The 12,004-nt window shown below is 37.7% G+C and overlaps 1 protein-coding gene across 6 annotated transcripts in view; it reads right to left on the bottom strand.

The window, feature by feature from the left end:
• The window catches only part of MARCHF1 (membrane associated ring-CH-type finger 1), a 663,738-nt gene that overhangs the window by 74,796 nt on the left and 576,938 nt on the right, over positions 1 to 12,004 (bottom strand). For all 6 annotated transcript variants that reach the window (XM_074229019.1, XM_074229017.1, XM_074229018.1 and 3 more), the window contains one exon: positions 6,507 to 6,687. In XM_074229019.1, the coding sequence (XP_074085120.1) occupies positions 6,507 to 6,687 (181 nt within the window). The remainder of the gene's footprint in view (positions 1 to 6,506; positions 6,688 to 12,004) is intronic.

Here is a 12,004-nt window from a genome sequence, read left to right as displayed (position 1 = left end):
GTGCTGCAGGCCAAAGCAAGGTGGAAACAAGGGAGGGAAGCGGTCAAAGACAACAGACCTGAGACACCCGTGACAAAGACACTTTTCAGCTGAGGCAGCTTTCACCTCAGACAGGAAGCTTCTCATGTATTTCTTGCTGGGGCAGGATGGCAGTCTCAGGGCATGGTGAGCCCAAGACCTGTAGGTGGGAGCAGGTGAACCTTGTTAAGGAGAAGGCAATGAAATTAATCTGGCTGGAGTAAGAAGTGTGGGATGAAAGATAAAGTTAGATCTTAACAGTGTGGACCTTGGTAGTTTAAACTTGGGGAAGGGGAGAGAAAAGGAACAAAAAACAGAGATGCCATATTGTTAGAAGGAACATAAATGAAAATAGAGATAATACCTTTTAAGGGGATGGCTTCACTCCATAATTCAGAAAGATACATATATTCCAAGGGAGATGACAAAAAGAGATTTTTCTGTCTTCCTTCCAGAATCTTATTTTCTTTCTCATTAAGAAAAGATGCAGACCAACCCTTCCCTCTTCCCCCTTAGATTTCTCCTTCCATTGTACAGAAATATCCTATAGGAGAGATCTCATCTTAATTATCTGGATCATGGATGAAGGAATGAATGAATGCATGAGTGAAAAAACATTTATTGAACACTTAAAAAAAGAAAATAGTCCTGAACTCCAGGGTACTTACAGTCTAGCAGGGGAAAACAACATACTAACAGAGTGTGGGTTCTTCAGGGTGAAGTTGAGAAGGGAGGAGAGGGGATGCCCTTGGAGGAAGGGAAGAAAAAATAGTCAGTCTGAATTTTGATGAATCTAGAGTTTTTCTGTTGGTCAGGAGCTAAGAACTTCTGGGGAAAGACTGAAGTTTCAGATGCAAGCAGGACAGAGTGGTGCTTCTATCTGTGCCCCAGATGGACAACTACAGATTGTAAGGAGAAACCAGGCTCAAGACCCTCTCTTTGAGGGAAGGGTGCAGATGGACCCAGATCTTAAGACCCACCCCAATCCTGCTGGTCAAATACACAGGAGATCCTTTCCAACTCCCCACTTTGTTTGACTACTTCAAAAAGACCAGGGCCAGTCACCATACCAGCAGCGGGGTGATTTTCCTCTTTTGAAGAGGTAGTTTGTGACTTTTTTCATAATCACAAGATCACGTAATATGTCCCTTCTTGAGGAACCACCTGGGCCATGCTGACTCACTTCTACAGTGCCTGTCCCTTGCCACCTCCACTGTTGGTGGTATCTTTACAATGATCACTGAATTCCTTGCCAAGAATTTATTTACTTCTGTTTTATATATATGTAGTCCCCAAAACCTAATTATCTAGCTGCTTATCCCATGGAGTATGAGTTACCCTAGTGAAAGGGACAAGGTGTAGGAGCAGTGACTCAGGAAGCAAAAAGTTGTGGCACAGTGGATAGTGTACCAGGCCAGGAATCAGAAAGATTCATCTCCTTGAGATCAAATCTGACCTCAGATCTGTGCTATCTGAGACCCTGGGGTCACTTAAAGTCTCAGTCTCCTTATTTCTAAAATGAATAGGAGAAGGAAATAGAAATCCACTCCAATATCTTTGCCAAGAAATCTCCAAATGGAAACACGAAGAGTTGAACACGCCAAAAAACAACTGGATAGCAAAAATATATTGGCAGCCAGAGAAAGTGATATTTTACAGTCTGACATAAAGGAAATATATGTATTTAAAGCAGACACAAATACTTAAGAAAATCTGGATCTAAGAACCTTAATGTCACCTGAACATATCCCTAAATTACGGTACATTCAAAAGTTTTCGGTTCATAACGATGATTCTAAGTTACTGAAAAGTGGTGTGAGCATGTTGCATTTTAGAAATATTTGTTAGAAATTAAAGATATAATATATGTATATGCTCTTAGAGAAAGGTAAGGTACAGTTTTCTGAAAATTAAACTCATTAAAGTCCTCCTTTCCCAAGGATTTACAAGTGAGGTGAAGGTAAGAAGGTATTTATTTGTATAAGCAAAACTGTACTATAGGAAGCAAACAGTTGCCTGCCTAGGAATCATAGCTATTCCTGTACCCCCCTTTTTATATTTGGTCACATTTATTTTTAGACTCATTTGCTAAACAACCTCTAGTCTGTCAGACTATGTGATCTTGGATAGAACCCAAATGCTGCTTACTTGATGTGAGAGATTCTGTGTTTTTAAAAAAATGTTTTTTTCTAATTGACATTTATTTTCTATTCCCTCCCTGCCCCCATCCACTGGGGTGGGGGTGGGGGAAGAGAGAGAAAGAAATAACTTGTAACAATTGTGTGTAGTCAAACAAAAACAAATTCTCATATTGGACATGTACAAAAATGCATGTCTAACTCTGCACCTTGGGTCCACTACTTTTCTAGGAGGTTGGTAGCATGGTTCATTGTTGGTCTTCTAGAATCACTGCACTGAACAGAGTTCTTAAGTTTTTCCCAAACTATTTGTTTTTACAATGTTGGTGTTATTATAGCATGTGTTTTCCTGACTCTGTTCACCTCAGTCTGTTTCAGATCCTACAAGTCTTCCCAGTTTAATTGAAAATATCCTTTTCACCATTTCTCATGGGACAAGAAAGTTCTATTACGTTTCTATAACATAATTTGCTCGGTAAGTTCCCAAAATGGCAGTCACCTTCTTCTTTGCTGATATTTTGCAATTACAAAAAAGAACTGCTCTGCTCTTGTTTTCCTCTTTCTTCGATTTCTTGGGGATTTAGGCCTAATGGAGGTATCTTTGGACCACAGTTTACTAACTTTCTGGACCAGTTGATAGCTCCGCATCAATGATGCATTAGCACAATTGTGTTTCTTTTAACATATCTAAGTTGCCCAATAAAATGCTTGAATAGGACATGCTGATTTCTTTGCTTCCTTTTGGCAAAACCCAAAAAACAGAATTGAATACAGTTTTGTTCTTCTCATCAGTTTGGATTTAAACCACGATTTAGTTCAAAATTACCTCAGGAGAGAGAGCATAAGCTTAAAGCCTAAAACAATCCTTCAGTTGCAGGACAGGAGATGAGTGTCTTCATAATTGTACTGTGCAGTGATCAAGCTTTCTACATTTGTGACCATTTGATTCTCTCAGGTCCTTCTCCTGTCACTCAGAGAATTGATGGAATTGCTTTGAATAGAGTTTTTCTTGAAATAGCTGCTTTAAATTAGCTTAAGGATGATGTAAATCACTTTTTTTTAAATAAGGAAGTCCCTGGGCATCACTATTGCCTTTAAAGGGTCTCCTTTGGAAACAGTCTTGATGTATTTACTAGCAGTGGATTTGTGTGTGTGTGGGGGGGGGCGTTTATTGTATTAATTATTGAAATAAGGTTAATTAAAATTTTTGGTCTTCCTCTTAATCACCAAGTTTCCTCAGTCTCTGGAGAAATTTTCCCCCCTCTCCTCTGTAGGAAAGAATACTACTTCAGTGTCACCTCGTGCCCTTATTGGCTGGAGGGAGGGCTTCAGAATCATTAGCTAAATTAATGATTTCATAGGGTTGGCCTTTAGATACTTATAAAAGTAAGGAAGCTGCCAAGGAGATTGCAATTAATTGCATAGACTTCCAGGTCTTGCTATATGAAGGGATCTATTAGGCACTGACCCTGAGAACCACTTAAAAGCTATAGAAAGAAAACTATAATAAGCTTTTGTGTTATTGAAATAAATTAGTTATGCTTCCTAAATATCATTTCCCATATTGAATTCCCATCTTGAATCAAGATCTGGATTTATATTTCAGATATTAATTTTTTAAGACATTACTCTAGAAAGCTGTATATTTTCCAAATGGGGAAATGGAGGAAATAGCTTGTTCATGTCTTAGAAATAAAACCCTTATTTTCTACATTAGGAATCCACTGTGCATGACTCTCTTACACCTGTCTTTAAAATATACTCTCTTAAAATATTTGCAGGATGGACCATAGGATCAGAGAACTAAGACTGAATTAGATTTCAGGGATTATCTAGTTATCTCCTCAATTACAGAGAGGAATCTGGGGCACAGGGAAGTTAGGAGACTTGTCTAAAGTCACACCATTAGTGAGTCTTAGGGGCAGAATTTGAATCCAGGCCTTTGACTTCAGAACCAGTAATCTGTCCCTTATACCACCCTCTGATCAGCTGGGTTTTTTGCCTTTTTGGAGTTTCTTTTCATACCACTGGGGAACAGAACAAGAGCCAAGGTATTAAACAGTTACCTTGGGATTTGCTCAATCACTAGTTACTGGAACACTGTACAAAGCAGCTAGAGTTACCCAGGACTTCTATAGGGTTTGCCCTAATTAAATGTTTGAAAGAATTCCCTGTCACAACTATTAAACAATGGATTGGAATAGAGTCTTCTCTGGAGGGTGAAAAGAAATTAGTGGCATCTTTCTCATAGGAACTCGAGAGGCCCAGGCAGGTGGTGGCCAAACTAAACAATCTCTCAAGGTACATTCCAGCCTCATGGTTGCTTTTAGTTTTAAAAAGAAAGTGTGTGGGGGAGGGGAGGAATGCACCATTGTGTTCACCTGGACAGCTGCATTCAGACTGGGATTCTCTTTAACAAAGGTGAAATGAAAGATTCTTCAGAAAATGAGGAATGAGAGTGGACTCTATAGATGTTTGGGAACAGCTTGCCGATCCTTGAATATTAAGAGTAGACAATTTAAATTTTCACAGGGCTAAACAGCATGTCATTTCTGCACTCTCAACGGCATCAGCTCAGTGCTAAAGAGAGGGCAGGGTCCATTTCTATCTGGCACTGATTGCTTTGGGACTAGGCATAAAAGAATTTAACCCCTTGGTGCCTCAGCTGCTGTGTCTGTGGAAAAGACAAAACCTGCTGCTGAGTTCTGTGAGTCATTTTTTACATTTATGAACCCCTTATAGATCTTTGGATGAAAGGTCTTATAAAATCTGTAAAATGTTATAAATAATAGAGTTGGCCTCTTTCTCCCTCATTTGCAGAACTAATGATGAATTAAGATGGACAGTTAGACCAGACAGGTACTGGTCATAGTCTGTTTAGTTTTTCATTTCTGCTCATCTTGGGAGCTGTCTTTTTCATTTTCAATACTCCTTTCCACCATATATCTTGCATTTCATTTAAATGAAAAAGCTTCTTGGGACAGTTTTATTATTTCACTAGTTTAGGCCTCCCACTCTTTTCACTTGTATCTGTAAGCTTGTAGTGAGGCAGGGAGCTGGGTGGAGGTGATGGGTGGGCTGGGGAGAAAGTTTATATATAAAAATAATCCAGAGTTCTGACCACCAGGAATGAATTGTATGTCCTGCATTCTGCTGGGTGGAAGCTTCTAAAACTTCCCATGATCAGTTAATTCCCTTGAATTAGATGCTAATCTTGTTTTTGACTCAATACTCTAAATATAATCAGATCCTAAAAGCATAAGTTAGATATGACCAAAATGAGGTAATGTATGAATGTGAAATAGTACAGAGAAAAATAAGATACCTTCCTCATACTTTAAACTTGCTACATTAGGACAATCACATCTTTTTCTTCCCTTATAATTCATGAAAAGACAGATGGATTATCTAAAATTATCCCCAAATCACATATTTTGGAGTAACATGTCTTCTCCAGTACTTGATGATTATTTTTTAAGAAATGAGTTAGTTAATATCATGGATGAATTATTTTTTGTGAGACTACATTTACCAACTTTTACAGTGAACAATCCATTTAATCATTCAACAGGTATTTATTAAGGCCTTATTAGCACTATGCCAAGTATTGGGGATAAAAGGAAAAATTAAAATAACCCTTTCAAGAAGCTTACCTTCAAGTGGACAAGAGTACATGGACATAGCTCAGTAGAGATATTATTCAGGGTTGATGGAAGGTAACTATATGGGAAGACATTAGCAGCTTGGGGGGACTAGAAAAGCCCCCCCCTCCCCCAGAAGGTGACAGGGCTATTTCTTGAAAGAAAGAGAGAAGGAAAAGCTTTCTAGACATAGGGGATTTCATGAAAAAATGAAGACAAGAAATGGAGTGTTGTGTGAGGAAAGGAAAGTAAGTAGACCAGTCTGGCTGGACCAGGTGGTCATAGGGAATACTATAGGAAGAGCTAGGCTATTTAATGCCTAAAAAAGGGAATTTCTATTTGGTACTGGAAAAAGGAGGGAGTCAAAAGAATCTATTGAGTAGAAGGGTGACATGGCAAGACTTACTGTTTAGAAAGATGATCTTGGCATCTGTATGGAGGGTGAATTTGAGTGAGGGAGAGACTTGAGGCAGGAAGATCAATTAGAAGGCTACTGAATAGAAAGCAATATTCCAGGGAACAGGTTGTTAAAGATTCAATGAGGGAGACAGCTATTTGAGGGGAGAGAAAGGGACAAATATGAGAAATCTGAAGGTAGAAAGGACACAGTTTAGAAAGTGGTTAGATTTAAGTAAAACTGGGGAATCAAGTAGTTTTAACAACCCATGTGTTCTGACACTTAAAGATAATTATGCTGATAATGCTGTACCTTGCGGAGTGGTTTCAGCTTGGTCTCCATGATGAAGTCATACTTGCAGAGTTCACAGCAGCGGGTGTCTGAGCTCTTGATCCACTGGTGCAGGCAGGCCTGGTGAACAAATCGTAGGGTTCCTGTGCAGCGACATGGGGTGATAAGGGGGCTCTCATCATCTCCCTCACAGTGACAGATCCTGGGGAAGAAGACAGTAAAAGAGAGTCAGACATCTCCCAATGATCCCATGGGGATGGGAGGAGGGGAAGAAGGTATTGGGAATTGGTTCATTTTCAATATCTGGGTCCTTCCCATGCAAATCTTAGAAATTCATCAAACATATTAAGAACCATTATGTGTCTCCTATTAGATTACAGAAGAAATAAAACTAAACACCAAAATCGCTGCCCAAAAGTCATCATTTTGTACAAAGATTCAGAATTCCATGCCATTTCATTCCAACTAAATTCTATAATAGATCTAATTGTAATAAGGTATATCCAAAACTGTTGCATCAAATCTTCTTTCTCAGACAGGAAAGGAAAATAAATGAATCCTTCTTAATCACAAATTCCAAGATTCTGAGATATTTGGTAAAATAAGTTCATGATTAATCTGAATTCTCTGTTATGTGTCTGTCCTTCCTTCCTTCTTCCCTCCTTCTTTCCCTCCCTCCTTCCTTCCTTCTTTCCTCTCTTCCCTCCTTTCCTCCCTCCCTCCCTTCCTTCTTCCTCTTTTCAGAAGATGGTGGTGGTATATGCCTGTAATCTCTGGTGCTAAGGAAACTTGGAACTACAGAATGGCTAAAGTAAAACAGAAATCTACACTAGAGAGCTGTGGGGGGGGGGGGGATCAAAAAGAGAGAGAAACAGTCTGAGACCAAAATAAAGCAGGTCAAAGCATCTATATGTCTTTATCTATATACACATATAGATATGCAAATATTTATATACACAATACATACACATATGTATATATGTATATACATGGGCCATAATATGTATATGTATGTGTATATACATACATATATAACAATATATCTAACTGCATACACATTATATATACATATATATATATATATGTATTTGTATGTACAAAATTTATCATCTATCCTCTCCTCTCTCACTCTCTCTATACCAATTTGAGAGAGGTAGATTTTGCTATAATTGAGAACTGTCCCCAGGAATCAAAAGACCTGGCTCTGACATATTAGCTTTGTGACCCTGGGCAAATCATTCATAATTTCTAAGTGCTCCACACACTTCTCAAAGACTCAATTCCAAAGAAGGGCAGTTCTATAGAGGAATTTTTCCTCACTGGGGATTCCCCACAGCAAAATCTCACAAGTTTGACTCTCTCTTTTTTTTTTTTGGTGGCGGGGGGGAGAGGTGGGAAGAGTTGATTGAAACTGGATTTCAGTTTAAAGTCTTTATTATGATTTATATTAAAAATACTTTCACTCAAACATGCATGTGTTAAAAAATATCTTTTTACCACCACAACTTATCTAAAGTCATAGGTATTGAAAGGATCCAATCAATGGGAGAGACTGTAATCAGTGATATCCTCTTGGGGAAGTTGGCATCTGCTTTGTGAAATGCTGGCCTTAAGTCCTGTTCTAGGGGATGCTTTCATGTGCCAACTGCTTTGATTAATTTGCATGAGAATTTGAATGTGACAGCCTGTAATTTTCTCAATAATACCCTATCATCCTGTAAGAAGTTGTATGTTTGGAAGTGCCTCCTATAGAGTAATTTAACTATAGAGAATATCTAGCCAGCTAAATTATAAAGATTTTTATACCAAAAAATAGAAATTGTGGACGTTTTCATTTGTTTTGGTAGATGAAGTAACAAATGATGACAATTAAAATTGAACTTTTCAAAACACATGAAGTCTCTGTCCAGGAAACACAAAAACCTGAGTTAGGTAGTTTTGGAAATGCTATTTACCAAATTGTCTATAGTCATGATTATGGTAATTTGGAGTTTTCTCACCAAGTATTTGCATTTTATCTTTAGTGTTTAGTTTAGAGTTTAGTTCCCCACCCCCTTCTCTGGGTGATAAATTCAAATTATTTCCTATGTCCTTAGTTCTTACAGTCTGACAGTTATTAGATGACCTCAGAATGATTTCGACAACTTTATGGAAAGATGTCTAATGATTTCATTTTTTCCCTAAAAAGTGAGAATATTTATTTTGAAATGAACTGTCATGCTGATGGGCTTGCAAGAAGCTAGGAATGCGCTAGTGTTTGATTCTCTTGAAGTCTCGGTATACAGAGAAGGATGTTGGATCAGTAATCCTCCTTAGAGGAAATGAAATGCAACTCAAAGTGTTATCAGCAAGCAGGCACAGGAATTGAAACTAAACTCCCCCAACCTTAAAATAAAGAAGTGGGACCACAAGAGGCTTGTCTTTTACATCCCACTCCACAAATAAAACATAACTCAGAAATATAATGCTTGAACCAGTTGCATCCTTTCAAACTAGACCCTAAACCAACTAAGAAATCAGTTTTCACAATTCTGATCCAGATATATCTTAAAGAATATCAGACCCAATGTTATTATGTTTTTGATTGTAAGAGGAAAAGCACAAAAGTAAAGATCTTTACTGGGGAAGAGATCATTGAACAACATATAGCATTTGCATTTATTACTAACTCTAAGTCTCTAACTATAATATACAGACCATTCTGATCTCATTTACTTTGATTATTGATGGAAAACAGTGCCTGAAATGGCATCAAGGAGCAAATGCTACTTCCATTGGGTATACAAATTAAACTGAAAGTTCCCAAACTCTTTTCCAAAACTTAAAAGAAAATATGAGGTTCTTGCTCCCCACATTCATGACTGCGACAGGTCCTGGTCTCCACCCTTAAACAACACATCAGAGCTGTAGTTAACAATTGAAGGAAATTTAACAATATTTAAAGTAATGGGAAACAATCATTCAGATAAATCACCAAGGCCTCTACAGACTCTGAAATTGAAGGAAAGGTTACAAAGAGAAGTATGCAATGAAAATGAGAGCATATCATGACTAGCTCCCCAACTATGCTTTGGAAATACAAATTGTTGGAAACCTCTGCAAGCTCAAAGAATCTGTTATTTTCCTGTATTCATTTAATGGCAGAGGAATAGGAGGGAGGGAAACACATTGAGTTAGAGAAACCCCTTAAAAACTGATATTAGAACAATTTATATTTCTATATCCCTTTAGTGTCTACAAAAGACAGAGAACCTGAAATTTAGAACTGGAATGGACGTTGGGGATTATCCAGTCCAACTTCCTCATTTTATAAGTGAAGAAATAAAGGGAAGCCCCGGAGAAGTGATTTGTTCAATTTACCCTGGTAGGAAGTGACAGAGTCAGGGTTCAGACTCGACTTTTATAAACCTAAAGCCAGCATCTTTACTATTATACCCATCTCCTGGCTTTTGTTGTTGTTGTTCAGTGCTTTCAGTTGTGTCTAACTCTTTTTAGCCTCATCTGGGATTTCTTGGCAAAGATAGCAGAGTGGTTTTCCATTTCCTTCTCCAGCTCATTTTACAGATGAGGAATTCAGGCAAAAGGGATCAATATGTGAGGCCAGATTTGAACTCAAAGAAGATGAGTCTTCCTGACTCTAGGCCCAGCATTCTATTCACTATACCACCTACTTGCCCATCTTTCTGTTTTACAGATGAGAAGACAGAACTAGAGAGAAGTTTAGAGAATGACCAAATGACATCAGAATCAAGATTCAAATCTAATTCCTGCTGGCATCAAAAAATCCAATGCTTTTCTATGTTGCAAAAGCTTTGAAGTTGTTGCAAAGAATTCCTAGTTTGTTTTTTTTTGTAAATCGAATTCATAAGTTGTCTTTAAACAAAAAATTAGCTGATTCAGCTTTAGCAAGTTCAGATAGTCAGAGGACTATAGATTCAGAGCCTGAAGGGACTTTAGAGGCTATCTACTCCACTTCTCCCTTCTTATTTTACAGTGGAGGAAACTGAGTTATGTCTGTGTGGGAGAGGGTAATTGACTTCAAGATCATATAGGTAATAAGTGTCAGAGTGGAGACAATCTTTGAGTCCTGGTCTTTTTCATTTTATCATGAAAATACAACCAGATTATAAGTTAATTTTTTTTAATTTCAGGAAAAAGTTATATAAAATAACAGCAGCAGCATTTTTCTTTTTAAAATTAAAGACATTTGCCATTGGGAAAAATCAAGAGATTGTTCATTTTTGATCCCATTGCACATAATTCATTTTTATAGGTTCTTGCATATTAAGCCCTTGTGAAGTCATCCAACTTAATTAGGGCCCCAAGAGTCCTTTTCAAACTTTGTTAGAATTGTTCTCAGGGGTCTTAAGAGCTGAAATATCAATCTCAAAAATCCATTGGAACTAAAATGAAAGTAGCAGTGCCATTAAAGAAGAAAACCACCCAACAGAACTGTTTCAAAGGATTTTGGCTGAGTAATAAATTAAAATATTGTAATGAGAAAATAAATGTCTCCTTCCCTCAACCCCAAGCAGAGGAATTATTGGGAAGAAATTCTATTGGAAATAAGGTAAAAGTACATTGTTAAATTTGTATTTGTTTCTAAGAAGGCTTAAATTTCATCACAGGAATAGTGATTTTGTAAGTATCTGAGTCAGGCATGAAATATTCAAAGATCTGAGTTCCCGGGAAATTAATCGAATCAGGAAATAATAAAACATTTCCTGAATTTGAAGAAAGATGCCCAGAAAGTCTTCAACATCCATGACTAGGTCCCAGAAGGATTGTGTGACTTGAGTGCTCCTTCAGTATTGGCATAATTTAAACCCAAACTCAATGAGTTTTAGGGTAGGGAGAGCTGGAGGACAAAGAGGCAGACTAGTAAAGGACAGATTAGGTAGTGAAAGGGTCAAAAGAAGTGATTTCTATTCCTATTCATTTAATTTTTTTTCTTCATTTTCAGATTCCCCCATCTAATTGTAAAATGAACACTGAATGTTCCTATGGCCAGATAAATTATTCATATATCTGCATTTCAGAGCGGGGTTGGACTCAATGATCTAAGTAAGGTCCCTTCCACTCTAACCATTTATGATTCTTTGTAAGACTAAAGTAAATGCTTTTAAAACAAATATCTTAAACATTCAAATGGATGCTTCTTCTCTCATGACAGTCACCTTGGGAATATAGTTAGTTATACAATCTTCAGTGGTCTTGCTTGTGCCCAAAATATCCTTAAAATTCTCTTCTAGAATAGTATAATATTCTGAGAAAGGAACTTAGCAGTCCTCTATCATTCCAACCCAACCTTGGACAAATTCTCCAATGGTATTCCAAAGCCCTTGGCAGTCTTGCTCCAACATCGCTTTCTAGATGAGTTGCACATGGCTTCCCCTCTCATGTACATTACTACATCCCTTCAAGACAGGTCTAGGTAGAGTTTCCTGTACATACTGTTCCATTTCCATCCAGAGAATTTTTGCTCTCCCTTATTCCCTTTGCCTCAGAAAATTCTCAGA

This window comes from Macrotis lagotis, chromosome 3 (assembly GCF_037893015.1).
Source record: "Macrotis lagotis isolate mMagLag1 chromosome 3, bilby.v1.9.chrom.fasta, whole genome shotgun sequence".
Classification (NCBI taxonomy): Eukaryota; Metazoa; Chordata; class Mammalia; order Peramelemorphia; family Peramelidae; genus Macrotis; species Macrotis lagotis.
Note: the sequence above shows the minus strand (reverse complement) of the source record. Positions and strands in the feature narration are given on the sequence as shown.